This window comes from Mauremys mutica, chromosome 3 (assembly GCF_020497125.1).
Source record: "Mauremys mutica isolate MM-2020 ecotype Southern chromosome 3, ASM2049712v1, whole genome shotgun sequence".
Lineage (NCBI taxonomy): Eukaryota > Metazoa > Chordata > Testudines > Geoemydidae > Mauremys > Mauremys mutica.
In genome coordinates, this window is record NC_059074.1 from 113,692,922 (window position 1) to 113,712,533 (window position 19,612).

Below are 19,612 nucleotides of genomic sequence, written 5' to 3' on the forward strand. Positions count from 1 at the left end.
AGCTGCCTTCTGGAGGCACCAGAGAACCAGAGCTTGCGGCAGCAGCGAGCCCTAGCCACAGAGGAGCTGGCACAGTGCAGGGGGGCAGCAGCCCTGCAAAGGCAGCAGCGCTGCTAACGGGGAGCAGCTGTGCCCCCCCGCCCCTCCTGCCCAGGCTGCAGCCCGGCGCCCGCCCCTCCCCCCCCAGGAGCTCCTGCAGGCTGCAGTGGGTGTATGTGGGTGCCAGCCCCCATGCACTCCCTGGCTCCCCCCTCGCCTAGGGTTACCATATTTCAATAATCAAAAAAAAAAGGGGAGAGCCCTGCCCTAGCCCCGCCCCCATCCACTCCCTCCCACTTCCCACCCCGACTGCCCCGGTCAGAACCCACAACCCCCCTCCACTCCTTGTCCCCTGACTGCCCCCTCCTGAGACCCCTGTCCCCAACTGTCCCCCCAGAACCCCACCCCCTACCTAAGCCTCCCTGCTTCTTGTCCCCTGACTTCCCCCCCAGGACCCTATCCCCTACATGTACCCTGACTGCCCCGAACCTTATCCACAACCCCACCCCCAGACAGACCCCCGGGGACTCCCACGCCCCATCCCAACCACTCCCCACCCCCTGACAGGACCCCCAGAACTCCCAACCCATCCAACCCTCCCCCCTGGTCCCTGACTGCCCCCTGGGACTCCCCATACCAGGCCCATGCCGCTCAGATGCTGGCTCCACGTGGAGTGCTGAGGCAGCCGTAGTGGGGGAGCTGCGGGAGGGACAGCAGCCACGGTGGCTCACACTTACGGGAGCTGCAGAACCCGAGCACAGTCAGAGGGGAGTCGGGGGGCGCACCTGCTGCTTGTCTGGGGTCCTGGCTGCTGACCCCGCTCAGCCTCTGCCGGCCTGGGGTTCCGTTCACTTAGCCGGCCGCGTGCTGAGCGGGGCCAGCGGCCAGGACCCCGGCTGCCAGCCACATGCCAGGCAAAATCAGCTTGTGTGCCAAAGGTGGTACGCGTGCCGTAGGTTGCCGACCCCTGCACTACAGCTTGCATCTATAGAACCACATACGAGCATCTCTAAATATCACAAGGACTTTCTTAAGGCACCGAAAGGGTTAATTTTAAATGGAGACTACTGCATCTTCTCACATTTCGTACTAGGCTATTTGACATTAGGGTGACTAGACGTTCCAATAATAATGGGATTGTCCCAATATTAGGGGCTTTGTTTTATATACTAACTATATCCCTTCCCCTGGGGGAAAAAGTCCTCATTTTTCACACTTGCTATCTGGTGACCCTATTTGACACTAGTACATTGGTATTCATGCCGTTTGAAAAAATGTCTGTATAGAGGTTTGTAATACAGATTCCCTTGTCTGTATGAAGTGATCTACAGCTTCTTTATGCTAACAAGTCTGGCCTTCAAACTTTAAAGCTATCTTTCTTGGCAGTGCAATCTTCAGTTTGTGACCAATGACAAGTCTATCTTTGGTTTTTTTAGCATGTTCTTTTCAAAATCTTTTTAAAAGCGTTTTTATTATTTTTGAAAATCCTAGTTTTTAGTTGTGCAGTTACCATTAAAGGCAAAAGTAGCACCACCTTTGGGGTATAGTGGGCTGCTGTGATTGATATATTTAATGTGTAGGTTCAAAGGTTGCCATGAACATCTATCTTTAGTCAGATATTTTGGAGTAAAAGGCATGGATAAAAGGAGAGGGGGGGCTAATCCTGATTAGTTTCTGGCACCTTTTAAACATATTTGAAAACTCCAGTCTTTGTTCCTCATTGTTTTTTCCGTAGAGCTATATGGACAAGTTTTACCACAAAAATGATCAAATTTAAACTCTTTGGACAGATTTTACTCTGAAAACTTGATATTGTAAAACCAGGTCTCCTGATTAAGCCATGCTATTGCCGTGGTACACCATGGAAGATTTATAAACAATAAGTAACTACAAGCTACTTACTGCATACAGCTTTCAAAGACTGGCACTATTTTGTCCATATATCTAAGAAGTGAAGAAAGGCATGTCTTAGTGGTCTAAGCACAGGGCTGGGGGATAGGAATTCCTGACTGCTAATCTTGGCTAGGATACCAAACTCCTCTATGGCAAGGGTAGGCAACCTATGGCACGGGTGCTGAAGGCAGCATGCGAGCTGATTTTCAGTGGCACTCACAGTGCCTGGGTCCTGGCCACCAGTCCGGGGGGGCTCTGCATTTGAATTTAATTTTAAATGAAGCTTCTTAAACATTTTAAAACCCTTATTTACTTTACATACAACCAGGGCCCAATTTGAACATTTTCGGCAGGGCCCTGGCAGGGATGACTTAAAAAAAAAAAAGTGTAAAAAAAGGGCTTTCATTTCTTCCATGTATTATTTACTTTCCATAACTATATAAATAATAAAATTATATATTATGTACATTGCATCATATATGCTGTTGATTGGTTATTAATGACTGCCGTTTCACATGTGTGGGTCCCTGCCACTCCTTGGGGGTGTGCACATGTGTGGGTCCCAGCTGCTCTCTGCCCCCCTCATTGAAGCCGGTGTGCAGGGTTACTGCCCTGGGAACTGCAGGGCAGCAGTGGACATGGGGCTGGTTGGAGGCAGGGCAGGGGCTGACTGGAGGTAGGGGCTGGCTGCAGGCAGGGCAAGGGGTGCGGGGCTGGCTGGAGATGGGAGTGTGGGACTGGCTGGCTTCAGGCAGGGGGGTGCAGCAGGGTTGGCTGGAGACAGGGCATGGGGTGTGGGGCTGGGTGTGGGCAGGGCTGGTGTGGGCAGGGATGTGTGTGGGGCTGGCTGGCTTTGGGCAGGGCTGCAGGGGTGTGTGGCAGGGGTTGGCTGGAGACAGGGCAGGGGGTTTGGCAGGGGCTGGCTGTGGGCAGGGGGTGCAGGGCTGGCTGCAGGCAGGGGGGGTGGGGCTGGTGAGCAGGGCAGGGGGTGCAGCAAAGGCAGCTGGAGCCCCGGCCCTTTAAATAGTCCCCGGAGTCCCCCCCTGCTACCCCAGGTCTCCGGGGGCTATTTAAAGGGCCCGGAGCTCCAGCCAGTAGAGCGGGGCTGCAGGGTAGGGCTTGCCGCGCTCCGGTTGGAGCTCCAGCTGGGAGAGCGGGGCTGTGGGGCAGCCGCGCTCCCACCGGCGCTTTGGTCAGGGGAGCGGGGCCACGGAAGACCCCGGAGCAGACCACAGCCGGGGTAAGTAAAAAAAATTTAAAAGGCGCCTAAGGCGCGGGGCCCGATTCCCGGGAATTGGGCTAATAGGCCTAAAGCCGGCCCTGCATACAACAATAGTTTAGTTATATATATTATAGACTTACAGAAAGAGACCTTCTAAAAACATTAAAATGTATTATTGGCACGCGAAACCTTAAATTAAAGTGAATAAACGAAGACTCGGCACAGCACTTCTGAAAGGTTGCCAACCCCTGCTCTAATGATGTGATTTTTTAGTTACTACTTTAAAAATGCATCGGAAAAGGGTGGGGTCACATAAAATCTTTTTTTTTTTTTGCAGTTTTATGTGAAATGAGCAACCTAAGGATTTAATTATCTGGCAAATGAATGACAGGTTCGCACTGAGTCTGTTTAGTATTGACCGGAAAATATGCTTCCAGACTCACCGTTTAATTTTAGAGAAATCATGTATCACTAAAAATCATTTGCTTTGAATTCCTTCCCCCTGTCCCGATCTTGTGAATAAAGATACCATCTTTCTTTTTTGATGGCAAAAAGTGCTAAGAATTTTCAGACATTTGGTTTTAGTATCTTATGTTACATTAACATACATTGTATGTAATAGAAGAAAAATATGGATCAGGCATCTATGGCAATCAGACTGTACATACGTAAATATACATACGTTTACATATTGGTAAAATGTAAATGTTTGATACTTTACTATATATGGTCAGAATATACATAGTTCACAGTTCATTTGGGTAGGTAGTGAAATATTAGTAAAAACATATGAGATGATTACATTGCTTAACAAAATAAATTGTAGCAAACAAAACTACCAACAAATTTTATGGATGGTTCTGATTTTTTTTTTTTAATTTGGTGGTGAGAGGAGGGATATCTGAAGTAAAGCTATTATAAAATTGAAGGGAAAAAATGAATTGGATATCACAATAGTTCAGCAACTGGATCACTAGCAATATAAAATGGTAATATAAAAGAGAAGCTATCCTGAGAATTATTTATTTGAGGAACTGAATTTAGTAGCAAATAGCTGTAAATTGTGCATGTGGAGAGGTTGTGTATAGGTGAGATGGTGTAGTAATGCTGTTTTTAGCCTGGTATGCTTGGAGTCATCATTACAATGAGAGACTGAGTTGTAAGACTCAATAGCTTGCATATGTAACATTGTGCAAGTGTGCTTTGTGTGTGCCTCTAAGTTGTGCATTGTTTGATTCAGATAACACAAAGATGTATTTAAAGTTTAACACAACGTATGTTTTGACTCCAGCCCTTCTATAGAACAAAAATTTCTAGCTTAATTTCATATATTCTGTGTGAAAAAAAAATTGCATCACATTAGCCCATTTTACTGCTTCTTTATTGAAACAAAGGGTTTGGATGAAATATCTCCTTTGGGATAATTATTGATGTGAACAACTTGGTCCATAAAAAATATATGAAATTAACTTCGATGTTCTTGTCTATTGAATTGCTGGTCTTAAAAGTAGGGCTGTCAATCACAGTTGACTCACGGGATTAACTAAAAACTAATTAACTAATTAAAACTAATTAGAACTAAAACTAAAAATGAAAAATAAACTAACTCAAATAAAAAATAATAGAATACCAATTGAAATTTATTCAATATTTTTGGATGTTTTTCTACATTTTTTCAAATATATTGATCTTAATTACAACAGAATACAAAGTGTACAGTGCTCACTTCATATTATTTTTGAAAGCAAATATTTGCACTGTAAAAAAGATAAAGAAAAGCAATAGTATTTTTCAATTCACCTCAAGTACTGTAGTGCAATCTCTTTATCATGAAAGTGCAGGTTACAAATGTAGAATTATTTTTTGTATATGACTGCACTCAAAAACAAAACAATGTAAATCTTTAGAGCAGGGGTGGGCAAACTACATCCTGTGGGCCACATTCAGACCATTTAATCTGGCCCTCAGTTCCCGCCGGGGGTTTGCCCTGCTCCGGCGCTCCAGCTGGGGAGCAGGGTAGGGTACTTGCCCTGAGCCATGCGGCTCTCAGGAAGCAGCTGGCAGAAAGCTGTGAGATTTAAAATAACTTGAGCAAGCATGTGTGCCACTGGAGGAGTGATAGGAATGATCATATCAGTCAAGGTGAGGCTGTAATGGTATTTGTAGTTTTGCTGTCACTAGTGAATGCTTGCGCTGGGGAAGGGGTGAATATTAAAGGGTGGAAGCAATCAGAATAGTCTGGTAAGTTTGGTCATAGGAAATTTTCCAGCAATTTAAATGGATATCCCAAATAAAAAACATAGTAAGAGGACCAAAAAAGTGCCACTGTGGCTAAACAACAAAGTATAAGAAGCAGTTAGAGGCAAAAGGGCATTCTTTAAAAAGTGAAAGTTTAAACCTTATTGAGGAAAATAGAAAGGAGCATAAACTCTGGCAAGTGAAGTGTAAAAATATAATTAGGAAGGCCAAAAAAGAATTTGAAGGACAGTTAGCAAAGGACTCAAAGTAACAGCAAAAATGTTTTTTAAGTACATCAGAAGCAGAAAGCTTGCTAAACAACCAGTGGGGCCCCTGGGTGATAAAGATACTAAAGGAGCACTCAAGGAAGGTAAGGCCATTGTGGAGAAACTGAATGAATTATTTGCATTGGTCTTCACAGCCGAGGATGTGCAGGAGTGTCCCGAACCTGAGCCATTCTTTTTAGGTGACAAATCTGAGGAACTGTCCCAAATTGAGGTGTCAGTACAGGAGATTTTGGAACAAATTTATAAATTAAACACTAATAAGTCACCAGGACCAGATGATGGTCACCCAAGAGTTCTGAAGGAACACAAATGTAAAATTGCAGAACTAACTGTGGTCTGTAACCTATCATTTAAATCCGCTTCTGTACCGAATGACTGGAGGATAGCTAATGTGATGCCAATTTTAAAAAAAGACTCCAGAGGTGATCTCAGCAATTACAGGTCAATAAACCTGATTTCAGTACCAGGCAAACTGGTTGAAACTATAGTAAAGAGCAGAATTATCAGACACATAGATGAACATGATTTGTTGGGGAAAAGTTAACATGGTTTTTGTAAAGGGAAATCATGCCTCACCGATCTACTAGAATTCTTTGAGGGGGTTCAGCAAGCATGTGGACAAGGGTGATCTACTGGATATAGTGTACTTAGATTTTCAGAAAGCTTTTGACAAGGTCCCTCACCAAAGGCTCTTAAGCAAAATACAGCAACTCCTCACTTAGTCATCCCAGTTAACATTGTTTCGTTGCTGATCAAATAGGGAACGTACTTGTTTAAAGTTGTGCAATGCTCCCTTATAACATCGGTTGGCAGCTGCCTGCTTTGTCCACTGCTTGCAGGAAGAGCAGCCCATTGGAGCTAGCTGGTGGGGACTTGGAACCAGGGTGGACCGGCAGCCCCCCATCAGCTCCCCGCTCCTCTAAGTTCCCTGTGCAGCCGCCCAGCAGGCTATCAATTGCTGCAGTTCAGCTGTCCCTCCCCCCACTGCCATGTGCTGCTCCTGCCCTCTGCCTTGGAGCGGCTCCTGAGAGCCTCCTGCTTGCTGTGCGGGGGGGAAAGAGGGGGAAGAAGGGTGCTAATGTCAGGGTGTTCCCCTCTGCCCTGCTTCTGCTCCCCCATCTCCACAGAGTGTGTGTGTGGGGGGGGAACAGGACATGACAGGGCTCAGGACGGAGGGAGCTTGCTGGCAGCAGCTGCTTTCTCAACTTGCTGATCTACTTAAAAAGGCAGTGTACTTAGAGTGGGGTCAGTGTACTTAAAGGGGCAATGTCTGTCTCTCTCTGCCATGCTGTCTCCCCTCCCTCCATTCATGCTGCCTTGTAGAGTGTGAGGCTACATTAACAACAATGTGTTAACCCTTGAGGGCTTAGCCAGTTCATCATTTAGCAGTAAGGCATTTCCTGGGAAATATTCCACCCTCTGACTTTACTACCTCAACCAGGCTTCACGATCATCATTGCTGTGTACAGTATTAAATTGTTTAAAACTCATATTCTCTGTGTGTGAGTGTGTGTATATATATATATATATATATATATGTATATGCATGTATGTATATGTGTATATATATATATATATATATAGTAATTTGTCTGACGAAAAAAATTTCCCTGGAACCTAACCCCCTCTGCCCCCCCCCCATTTACATTAATTCTTATGGGAACATTGTTTCACTTAAAGTAGCATTTTTCAGGAACATAACTACAACATTAAGTGAAGAGTTACTGTCATTTGTCATGGGATAAGAGGGAAGGTCCTCTCATGAATCAGTAAAGATGGTTAAAAGATAGGAAACAAAGGATAGGAATAAATGGTCAGTTTTCTGAATGGAGATTGGTAAATAGCGGTGTCCCCCAGGGGTCTGTACTGGGACCAGTACTATTCAACATATTCATAAATGATCTGGAAAAATGGGTGAATAGTGACGTAGCAAAATGTGCAGATCATGCAAAACTGTTCAAGATAGTTAAGTCAAAAGCAGACTGCAAAGAGTTACAAAGGGATCTCTCAAAACTGGATGATGGGGTAACAAAATGGCAGATGAAATTCAATGTTGATAAATGCAAAGTAATGCACATTGGAAAACATAATCCCAACTATACATACAGAATGATGAGTTTTAAATTAGCTGTTACCACTCAAGAAAGAGATCTTGGAATCATTGTGGATAGTTCTCTGAAAACATCCACTCAATGTCCAGCAGCAGTCAAAAAAGCTAACAGAATGTTGGGAATCCTTAGGAAAGGGATAGATAATAAGACAGAAAATGTCATCTTGCCATGATACTCCCACATCTTGAATACTGTGTGCAGATCTGGATATATCTAAAAAGATATATTGGAATTGGCAACAGGGCCGCCCAGAGGATTCAGGGGGCCTGGGGTCTTCGGCGGCAGGGGGCCCCCACTTTGGCAGTAATTCGGCGGCAGGGGGGTCCCTCTGCTCCGGGACCCACCGACAAGGTGTCCCGAAGACCCGCGGCGGGGCCCCCCGCCACCAAATTACTGCCAAACCGGGACCGGCACTTTGGCGGCGGGTCCCGCTTCGGCAGTAATTCGGCAGCGGAGGGTCCTTCCGCCCCGGAGTGGAAGTGTAGTAATGAATGAAGCTAAGTTCGTTAGTTTGTTTTAGTGGAGCGCCCCAAGCGGGGGTTTTCCACGTCTTTTATTATAATGATTACATAAATCATTCTATTATGCGCATGTGCTAACATAATCTAACTACTTCGCCCCCTCCCCTGATTGGTGCCTTATGCCCTGTGTACTCCAGAAATATGCACCTGGTCGGCGCTTTATCTGTGTGTCTCCTAATCGGTGTTGTACCAATATAATAAAAACCAGCAGGATCTTATTAAGAGGGATAAGGCAAAGATGCCACATTTATTGTAAATACCATAACAAAACAAAAGACAATGTTTTCCTACTTGTTTCCATTACTACTTATTCCTTATATATATACACACACACACACACATATATTCATCCACACAATCATTCATTCAGGTTCTGTATAGATGTTATAGTTACCAGCCTAGATGTTGCTCATGCCAAGTTACTGGCCAGGTACCTTGGTCATGAGGATGGAGTCGAGTCTGTGTCAGATGCATCTGATGCTCCTGGAGGTTGGTATCAGAACCATAGACTCAAAGTCCTCAGTCTTTAGAGTCCAGTTTTATAGGGATTTTTCCCTATGTTAGTTCATAGGAGTTGCCTCATTCTGCTGTTGCTAAATCAATCAGCAGATGGCTGGCTCCATTCTGTCAGATGCTTGTTTTTCCTTCTTTTGAGGTGTGGTGGGTCATCTGGTTGATCCCACTTGACACCTTCTTCAGCCAACACTGAATTCTTCAGACTGGTAACTCCCTAACCATTCAGTCACATACATTCTATATCTTAATCACATCTATTTCACGGTTTCTTTACTTTTTGGGGTGTTACCAATTTATGTGAGACTCCCTGTCTTTTAACAATCAAAGATAAAGTGAGATGAAAACTTACAGAGGGTGGGGGTCTCTATTTATTTATACACTATAACAGCTACTGTTTTGGCTTACTTAGAGTTAATTAATGTTTAACAAGTTTTATACAAAGTATTTCTTTGAGCAGGCTTCACACAGACACAGCTGGTGGCTTGCAGGTTAGAATCACAAATTTACTTTTAACATAAACCTTTAGTTATGAGGCATCAATTAACAATAAGTCATTTTTCATATAAACCATGTCTAATATAAACCTTCTTTAATATCCCTACATAATCCCCCTTTTGACACTACGATATACATATACTCGTTAGTGTCACTTTCTATGTAACCTGTTTAAAAGAAGGTACTGTGAGGCAACATGGGTTTGTGATTCCAATCTATTGTACATTCTTTTTATCCAAAAGCACATGCTAAACATTGCAATAATACAAATACAATTTAATACTAAGACAACTATCAAGGGATGTAGCATTACTGACAGGATGCCAGTGGTGGTTGGGGATCATCCAGAGAATATATCATACCAGTGGTAGGTTGTAATTTGTTTTGTAAAAACAGTACTGACATTGCATTTACATTTATCTACTGGGGGGGCTGCTAACACTTTGCCCCTTGATCTATGATCATTACAGTAGTTGTTGTTATGGTAGGGCACAGGTGATCTATTGTAAACAAACCAAACAATTATAACCAGGTGAATATAACTAAAACCATTACAATTGACTAAAGACCAGATATAACCTAAACACAAATCCAAACAATTATAGTTATAATAATTGGGAATACAATAAAACCATAACCATTACAATAATTGGGTACATTGACACATAAGATGAGGTCTAAGTTTGATGCTGCAATAGCCATCAAACAATAAAAGTTTCTGAGGTTCTTAAGCACACACAAGAAATAAGATTTTGTAGGAGGACCACAGTTGTTATGCAGGGTTAAGCTGATTTGGACTTTAACATTTATTTGCTAAAATGTTGCAGAATTCCCTATTTTTAACAGTTGTACTTAAGAGGTTTTTGGGGGACCTGAAAGATGGGGCCCTGCAATTATGGGCCAAGATCTTACAGGTTATGGGGGCCCAAGAACTACCCTTTAGGACTTGGGGAAGTAGAACCAGAGTGCATAGAGAAAAGTGTGGAAAACCTAACAAAAAATAAACCTGGTGCACTGGGGACCAAAGTTTTTTGGACACAAGTGGTGATTGATAAGTTGGATGGACATGGGGGAAGTAGAGAGAGGAAAAGACATTTGCTCTGTCTAGTGTAGTATTTTTTTTTTCTGGACCCAATGCTAGCACAGGACACCACTAGAGACAGACACAGAACATGCAACAGAGAACATGCAACACAGAACACTGAACACAGACTTTGTCGCGACACTATAACCATGGTATTTTATAACTCTTCAGCTGGTACCAGCTCTTCTGATGTTTTGGTTTTAGAGCCTGAAAAATAGAAACTTAGAAATAAATTAGCACAGTGCTTCCACATGGCAGACCCTGTTTAGTCTCTGCCACAGTGTGTTTGGTACTTGGGGCTACACAAATGCTAATTAAGTGGTGCAAAAAAATTTTTACTTTAAAATTTCCAGCACTTTGTCTGAGGCAGATGCAGGAATTCCCAGCCACTTTGCCATGGCATTCTGGCCCTGGGAGGAGGAATCTACCCAAATGTTCCCCTTTCCACTCTCCAGAGAGGTCCCAAAAACCTGCCCCTTCTGGGGTCTCAAATGTTCCTTCTTCTGATGTTACTGCTGTTGTAGGATTTGAGAGTGCTGTTTTAACTCTCTGTACCCAACCTAAAGGGCATCTAACTGGGTTTGAGTACTACATACATTTTTATTTTTCTGCTTTTGCAGCAGAGGCTTGTAAATCTTAATGCAGTTTTTTTGTTTTTACATTTTCCCAACAGTTGTGAACAACAACCAACCACAACAACAACAAAAACCAAACTGATAAATATTAAGCACTATAACCCTTAATTCCTAAAAGAGCAGCTTACAATGGTTGTTTCACATATTTTCTTCCCATGTTTTTTGGGGGTCCCAAGCCTCTTTTTCCCAATGTGCCATTACTTTCCAATTTTCTATCCCTTTTTCCAATTGGGATAGTTTTTCTTTTAGAGATATTTTCTCCTCTTTACAGGCTGCTAGGTGGAGGTAGCTGTCATTACAAGCCTTCCACAGCAGCCAGATCCCTGCAGCATCTCTTTTTACTGCATTTAGGGGTTTGCATATGAGGATATATTGGGCCAATCTATCCTCTAGGTCCAAAATGGTGCAGATATCTGCAAGGGCTTGTTCAGTCCAAGGACTGTGCCCATATCTTTGGAGGATTTGCTGAAAAGGCGTTATCTCTTTAATAAAAGGTGAGGTAGAAACTACTTTTGACTTCATTTCTTCCTCTGGGACTGTTTTCCCTTGCCTTTTCTTAAACATTTTAAATTTTGTTCAGCGAGCAGCACTGTCTGGTCCCTGGGACCCTCTTGTTGCTCCTGATAGATAGATAGATAGATATATATATATATATATATATATATTATATATATATATATATATATATATATATTTCTTTTTCTGCTACCTTCACGGAGGCCAACAGATTTAGTTAACAATTTTCCTACTACCCACACGGGGGCCAGCAGTTTTTGTTAATAATTTTACTTTTCCTACTACCCACCCGGGGGCCAGCAGTTTTTGTTAACAATTTTACTTTTCCTACTACCCACCCGGGGGCCAGCAGTTTTGTCAATAATTTTATGAGCTCTTTATTTTTACTTTTCCTACTACCCACCCGGGGGCCAGCAGTTTTGTTAACAATTTTATGTTTCCTACTACCTTCACGGAGGCCAGCAGGTTTTGATAACAATTTTATGTTTCCTACTACCTTCACGGAGGCCAGCAGGTTTTGGTTAACCAAGAATAGAACCGTGCTCTGTAGAGCCGGTTGTGTGCACACAGAATGGTTTACAATAAGTGAGGCAAAAATACCAATAATCCCCCTTTCGCTATTCTCCACCAAAATGTTGTACCAATATAATAAAAACCAGCAGGATCTTATTAAGAGGGATAAGGCAAAGATGCCACATTTATTGTAAATACCATAACAAAACAAAAGACAATGTTTTCCTACTTGTTTCCATTACTACTTATTCCTTATATATACACACACACACACACATATATTCATCCACACAATCATTCATTCAGGTTCTGTATAGATGTTATAGTTACCAGCCTAGATGTTGCTCATGCCAAGTTACTGGCCAGGTACCTTGGTCATGAGGATGGAGTCGAGTCTATGGTTCTGATACCAACCTCCAGGAGCATCAGATGCATCTGACACAGACTCGGCTCCATCCTCATGACCAAGATACCTGGCCAGTAACTTGGCATGAGCAACATCTAGGCTGGTAACTATAACATCTATACAGAACCTGAATGAATGATTGTGTGAATGAATATGTGTGTGTGTATAAGGAATAAGTAGTAATAGAAACAAGTAGGAAAACATTGTCTTTTGTTTTGTTATGGTATTTACAATAAATGTGGCATCTTTGCCTTATCCCTCTTAATAAGATCCTGCTGGTTTTTATTATATTGGTACAACATCGGGAGTGTGGGGGTGTGGGAATCACTTCAGCCGCTCTAAATCCGGGGGCGGCATTCCAACCCCCTTAGCGCTTAGGAAGAGTAACATTCCTACAGGAAGGATCCCCCGCCGCCGAAGACCCGGAGTGGAAGAAACTCCGGGGGCCTGGGCTCCGCAAGAGTTTTCCGGGGCCCCTGGAACGAGTGAAGGACCCCGCTCCAGGGGCCCCAAAAAATTCTCGTGGGGACCCCTATGGGGCCCGGGGCGTGGGGCAAATTGCCCCACTTGCCCCCCCCGGGCGGCCCTGATTGGCAAAGGTACAGACAAGAGCAACAAAAATTATTAGGGATATGGAACAGCTTCCATATGAGAAGAGACTAATAAGACTGGGACTTTTCAGCTTGGAAAACAGACATCTAAGGGGGGCATGTGATAGAGGTCTATAAAATCATAACTAGTGTGGAGCAAGTAAATAAAGAAGTTTTATTTACTCCTTCTCATGACACAAGAACTAGGGGTCACCAGTGGGTTTAAAACAAACAAAAGGAAGTATTTCTTTACACAACGCACAGTCAACCTGTGGAACTCTTTGCCAGAGGATGTTGTGAAGGCCAAGACTATAACAGGGTTCAAAAAAGAACTAGATAAGTTCATGGAGAATAGATCCATCAATGGCTATTAGTCAGGATGGGCAGGGATGCAAAACCATGCTCTGAAGTATCCCAGCCTCTATTTGTCAGACACTGGGAATGGGTGACAGGGGATGGATCACTTGATGATTACCTGTTCTGTTCGTTCCCTCTGAAGCACCTGCACTGGCCACTGTTGGAAGACAGGATCATGGACTAGATGGACCATTGATCTGACCCAGTATGACTGTTCTTATGTAGCAGGCGTATTCATTAGCAACTACAGAGTAAGCGAGAGCTGTTTTAAAATAGTGACCTGTCTTCTGCCAGTGTGAGTATATTACAGAGAGAATTCCTTTGTTTATGAGAAGTCCTAACTAAATAGTTTTGGTTTTTGAAAGAAGTGGATTAATTTAAACAATTATAAAATTAACCCTTAGACTGATACCTCTAGTCAAGCAAATAGGATATAGTAACAAGGTGCAAACCTGGGAATTACTTAAAACTGCATTTTCACTGTACTTTATATTAATTGTAAGGAGCTGCTCTCATATGAATCCAGCATTCAGCTGTCTTATTCTGCCTGCTTGATGTGACCAACGTATTTGTCAATATTGTTTTTAATCTTTGTATGGTATCCAGAAGCTGTGGCATTGGGTGCCAGATAAAATATATCCACAAAATAAGCAGCTGGTGCAGATGGCAGTTGCCCACTTGCTTGGCAGTATTAGTCACAGGAAGCATGTTATGACAATTCTCCAAAGGCTGCACTGGCTTTCCACTTGCTTTCAGCTGTAATTAAAGATATTGACATATATGGTTTAAGTCTTGGCTGCTCACTACCACCTATCTTCCTACTTGCTGCTACAACACTTGAAGTCAGCTGAGGCATTCTTGCTAAATCCCTAGATATGAGCATGTTGGGGGCTGGAGAAGTGTGTTTGCAGTGAAGAGCCCTCAATTGTTGAATGAGACACTAAGACATTGAAGGCAAAATGTATGGTCAATCTGCTTTTTCCCACCTCAGGCCTTTGTCTGAAGAGGATGACTGTGAATTTGATATCTGGTTTTATTTTGTGGGTAAGAATCATTTTAATATTGACATTGATCAACACGTGTCATGTATGTTTTATGTGCTTTCCTTTTCACAAAGGAGAATGTCTACATTGTTAGTTTGTTTGAAGCAGTTCTATCCATTGACCTGTCTTTTGTATCCTCTTCTTTAAAGATGTTCCTATAAATGGATAACTGGGAGCCTCTCTAACATTCATGTAACTTCTTGCAGAGCTGAATAAAATTGAATACATCTTACAAAACAAAGGCATGAAACCATATCTTTTCTATGCAGTGTGTTTTGGTAATCTAGTTCCTACCCTCTGTGCTAGTGGTTTTCAACTGTTTTTCATTTGCGGAACACTCAAAATTTCAAATGATAGTGCAGACCCCTTTGGAAATCTTAGACATAGTCTGCAGACTCCAAAGTGTCCACAGACCACTGATTGAAAACCACTACTCTATGCAATAGGTATTCCCATATTTTAAGTCTGCAATCTGAGCAGTCTATTCTAAGGCTATTTTTTTAAGTGGAATAGTTCCACGTGCAAGAAATGCAGAGGTGATTAGTTTGGTAAAAGTGCCACCAGTTAATTGGCACTTAGTTCCCTGAGGTTTGGACTTCAAAAACTTGGTTTACTCAACATGTGAATCTGCACAAAGCTCTTTTCTTACAAACTGACAGTTTATTCCATTTCCTAATTGCAGATCATTTACTGGATAACCTGAAGTTAGTTTCCATCTCCTTTTCATAGCCCTGCAGGTCATTCTCACATGATTATGGAGGAGGAGACGGAAGTGCGAGATAAGAGCTTTTAGGAGATTTTTTTCTCAGTAGATTTGAAGGATGATGAAAGATGAATGGAGAAAATGTCAAACCCAGCAAGGAACGCAGAGCAATCCTTAGAGGGAATCTGGCATGACTCTTCTAGTTGTGAGAAGGTTTGAAGAAATAGGACTATAATATTGTGTGATGTCATTAAAGCAATCCTTGCTCCATAAATCAATTCGAGGAGGCTTCTTTTTTTCATAAAGTGAAGTATATGTTTTGCTGTACCTTCTGGGAGGCAATAAAACAGCAATAAAGGCAAAGGTTACAAACAAAGCGCTCATTGCAGGCAGTGGGGGCCATGAGTGCTGACAAGAAACAAATACAATTATTAAGCCTTGTGCTCAGTCCTAATAAATTTTGTTGGTTTCTGCACCGTATCATTATGTCGGCAGCCTGGCCTGTTATCAGAGAGCTTCAAACCTTTCATTATGGCTTCAGATGATTACAGCTGTTGATACGCAGTATGCTGCAGTAGATTTCAGTAACTGACTTGGGGTTAAAGTATCATATTCTAAAGAGGTCATTAAAATTAGAGGGGAAATCATGTCTGTTAAAGCTTTGATCTGCTTGCATCATTGACCCACTGAAGGTTTGCATCCTAATACCACATCTATTTTCGGAATGAGTTCATAAAGCCTTAAAGATAGCACATATGATATTATAAAGCTGATGTAAACTAGGGAGATATTTGCTTAAGGTGCACTCCGTATACCAATGCAAGTGCCCGGCCTTTGTCAAAGCCACATTGTGAAGATTGCTCAAAATTCATCTCTTCCATTAGGCATAAAGAAAGCTGCCAGAAAAAAGGGCTAGGCAGGTGGTGAGTTGTGACAACTGCTCCCGATTGGCTAAGAATGGCATACATCCTATTTTTGTTGCCCTTTCACCTTTACCCCCCACCCTCACCCTGGCCTGCCTATTTGCTTCATCCACCTGTTATAACTTGTCCTGTTTAGACTTACAGCTCTTTCGGGCAGGGACTCCTGCTGCTATATGTTTGTACAGCACCGACTTGGCTGGCCCCTGGGTACTACTGAAATATAAATGTTGCTGTTAATAAAGCCGGCAAGCTTTCCCCAGATGTCCTGTTCTGACCTATAACATATGCGTGTCTGGCTTTGTTCCTTTCAGACAAACGGAAAAAAAGAAAATAAGTGTATTTTTTTTTAATTGGGGAAAAATAAATTTCATCCCCCTAGTTTAAAAAAAATCTGGATGATCTGAGGGAGACACGTTTTGGACAGGATTTCTCTCTCCCCCTTTCTCTTCTGCTTTGTTGAACATCACTTTCATAGTTGCAAAGCTTGTGCCTGTGAGTGCAGTACCATAAAAAGACATTAGGATTATGAAAGCAGTCCCAAGGGTCTCAGTGGTTCCCTGAAAGTAGGTAATATACTGTTCATTAACTCTGTCATCTTCTTTAACAGGTGCACTGTGTTCACATTAATCTGCAAAAAGCAAAAATAGAACAATTAGTTCCTAACTTCTCTTTAAAGTAATTTGGGGGAAGGGAGAGGATGAAATGTAGCTATAAGGAAAATTTCTCAAAAGAGAAAAGCAGTTTTTGAATCTGTAGTTTCATTGTATCAAAACATAGGCTAGTCAAACAATGGACAGCAGCCAAATCGCCAACCAACTCACGTGGAGCTGTGTGGTTTGTTGTTTTTTGTTGTTTTTTTTTTCAAAGCCCTGGTTTTCCTTACTAATTGGTGATGGACACAAGAGTGTGTGGGTATGTGAGATATATGTGGAGTATAACTAGATGAGATGCGAAAAAAGTCACAAAACTGAGGTCATTCTCTGTACACTGGCTACAAGAAAATGTTAAAAAATAAAAGTATTTGTGGAATATTCCTCCTTGGGGGAAAATGGACCACCAGGTAAGATAGCACTAATGTGCAGAAGAAACTTTTCCTTTATTCAGTAAAAAGTGTGTTGTTTTTTTTTGGTTTTTTTTTAAACATGTTCTGTCATGTAACACCAGGATTCTGTTGCAATCTGCGGTACTAAAAATAACATTAAACATTTTTAAAGGATGGGAATTATGCCTGAGATTTCCATATTATTCATTTTTACATGGTTGCTTTTACTGGTAGTGCAGGGAAGGTTAATTTATTACATTCATTCATTCTTTACATTTTGTTGAAAAGAACCACAAGTTAAAACTACAGCTGGAAGAGTCCATCCCAGCTCTATTTTGCATTTGCTTCTGGCTCTTTGACCTACAGTGCTGTATGCAGCAATCTAAGCTGCCCCACAAAACTTCTTAAATTGCCTACTCTTAGGCAGCTCCTGAGTAAAAACAAAAGGTCAGTTATAGGGTTTAGAAAGCCTCAGGGACTTTGTTCCAAGGACTTATTATGCAAACATACTTCAAGAACAGACTTGGACTACGAGGTCGCAGGCTGCTAGAGGTGGTGGTGGGGTAGGGCTGTGCCTTGCAGAGGTGACATGGCTTTTTGAAGAATAAAGGCTGTGCTGTTTACTTGCTGCCTGCCACTTACGAAGCTGTCTTTGAGTAGTATCGTTTTCTAACTGTACCAATTGGAAATTAGATGCTATTTTTAGATAGTGCTGGTGAATGATGCATTTAATTAGGAAGAATGTGGGATTGGAATTTGTGAGGTAAGTGAAGGAGGCAATGCAGATAACTGAATGGTATAACAAAAAGGAGCAGGAATGACTGAACCTGATTTTTCTTACACCTGTGATTGTGCTGAAGCCAGTGCAGTTCCACTAGTGGGAAACAGAGATCACTGAATGGAGACTCAGGTTCTGTATTTCAAAACCCTCCTTGTGAGTGCGTTTAAATGCCAAAGGTCAAATTCATACCTGATGTAAATCATTTGTCTTGACTGGATTTACACTGAGGATGAATCTGGTCCTGTATGTGTGTTGTTTGTCTTTGGAATGTCATTATACTGTAAAGATTTTCATGGTCTAGAAGACATCTCACAGGGTTCCTTCCTTTTAGTGCTGTGGAATGTTGTGTTGATTTTGGTAGGGTGCCACACCACATTGCCTAACCCCAGGGTAAGGGACCTTTATTTATTTTCATTTCATATTTTCAGCTGTTTTCACTTTTCCTTTATTGTTTTCCTTCCTCCTGCAGAGTTTCTTTATAAATGTTGTAGTGACACGCTGGGTTCCTTGCTTTATGACTTATGCTCTGCTAAACAGCTCTGTGGATTTGGTTGCCCTTATCCGAGGAGCCTTAGTACTATAGCTGCACAATAATGAAAGGTGAAACATTGGGGAGTAGAGCCCTTATCAGAATCCGAGGAAGAGTTTGGCAGCTATTACCCTGCAAGAATAATGCTGTCCTGACTGTTTTAAGGTATCTAGTTTATATGCTGTTAAATAAACCATATTTCTAGACATGAAAATAAATCTTTGCTAGAGTATATGTCAATGTAACATTCAGTTTAGCAGTCTACATGAATCAGTTGGGTGCTTATGGATAAAAATATAGGAGTTCTATCCTGTACAAACTGGTGGTGAGTGCATTTTCTTCCTTTTAGGATTAAAAACAAATCCTCTTTATAGCTTTGAAACGGTTTCATTTTCCAAGCCTCTAGTCATGGAATCACTATTAAATCCAGGTGTCTTACCAATATAACTCACTCAATAAATATCCTAAAAACCACCGATTTAAAAAGAAAATGAATGTGGAAGAACATCATTGACTTTATTGAGTAATTAACCGAGACAATTCAACTGTCATGGGTGAAATGTGTGTGTCTGTAGCTATAAAAAATGTATACTGTCCAGTGTAAGCAATATAGTGTAGCATTCAGTCGTTAGTAATTTTCTTGGTTTGAGTGAACAGATAAGTATTGTTATCTTTCATAATAGAATGACTGTTCACAGAAGAGCTACTGAGGGGATTACTGTAATAATAATGTGAAACTGATAGGAAGGGACTCATCTCTTGCACAATTAAAGATAGCTCCACTTACTGATCTAGAAAAGAACCGGAGTGTTTAAGGCCTACTTCTCATTTATTTCACAGGACTACCTTGATTGCATCACTGACCAATCCAAGCTCTCCCTGGGGACAGAAGAACTATCAGCCCTGTTTGGAAACATACAAGATATCTACCATTTCAACAGGCAAGTTAATATTTGACAAAGTGAAAACAAGGGAGGAGACTGTGTTAAGGGGGCAAAAAAACAAACAAATACTTTTTCCTGGATTGGTACAGCCAATGAATATAAAATAAGAAATTGATATTTCTTTGATACTCAGCAATTTTTGTTTCATGTTTCTGGTTAGGTCATCTATGCCCATCCTGATAATTTTAGCTTCTGATTGTATAAGTAAAAATTTCCCTCCATTT

General features: G+C 41.9%; 1 protein-coding gene across 3 annotated transcripts in view; it reads left to right on the plus strand.

Annotated features, from left to right (window-relative positions):
- Nucleotides 1-19,612, plus strand: part of PLEKHG1 (pleckstrin homology and RhoGEF domain containing G1) — a 218,034-nt gene that overhangs the window by 149,153 nt on the left and 49,269 nt on the right. For all 3 annotated transcript variants that reach the window (XM_045011616.1, XR_006578438.1, XR_006578439.1), the window contains one exon: nt 19,285-19,385. In XM_045011616.1, coding sequence (XP_044867551.1) covers nt 19,285-19,385 — 101 coding nt within the window. The remainder of the gene's footprint in view (nt 1-19,284; nt 19,386-19,612) is intronic.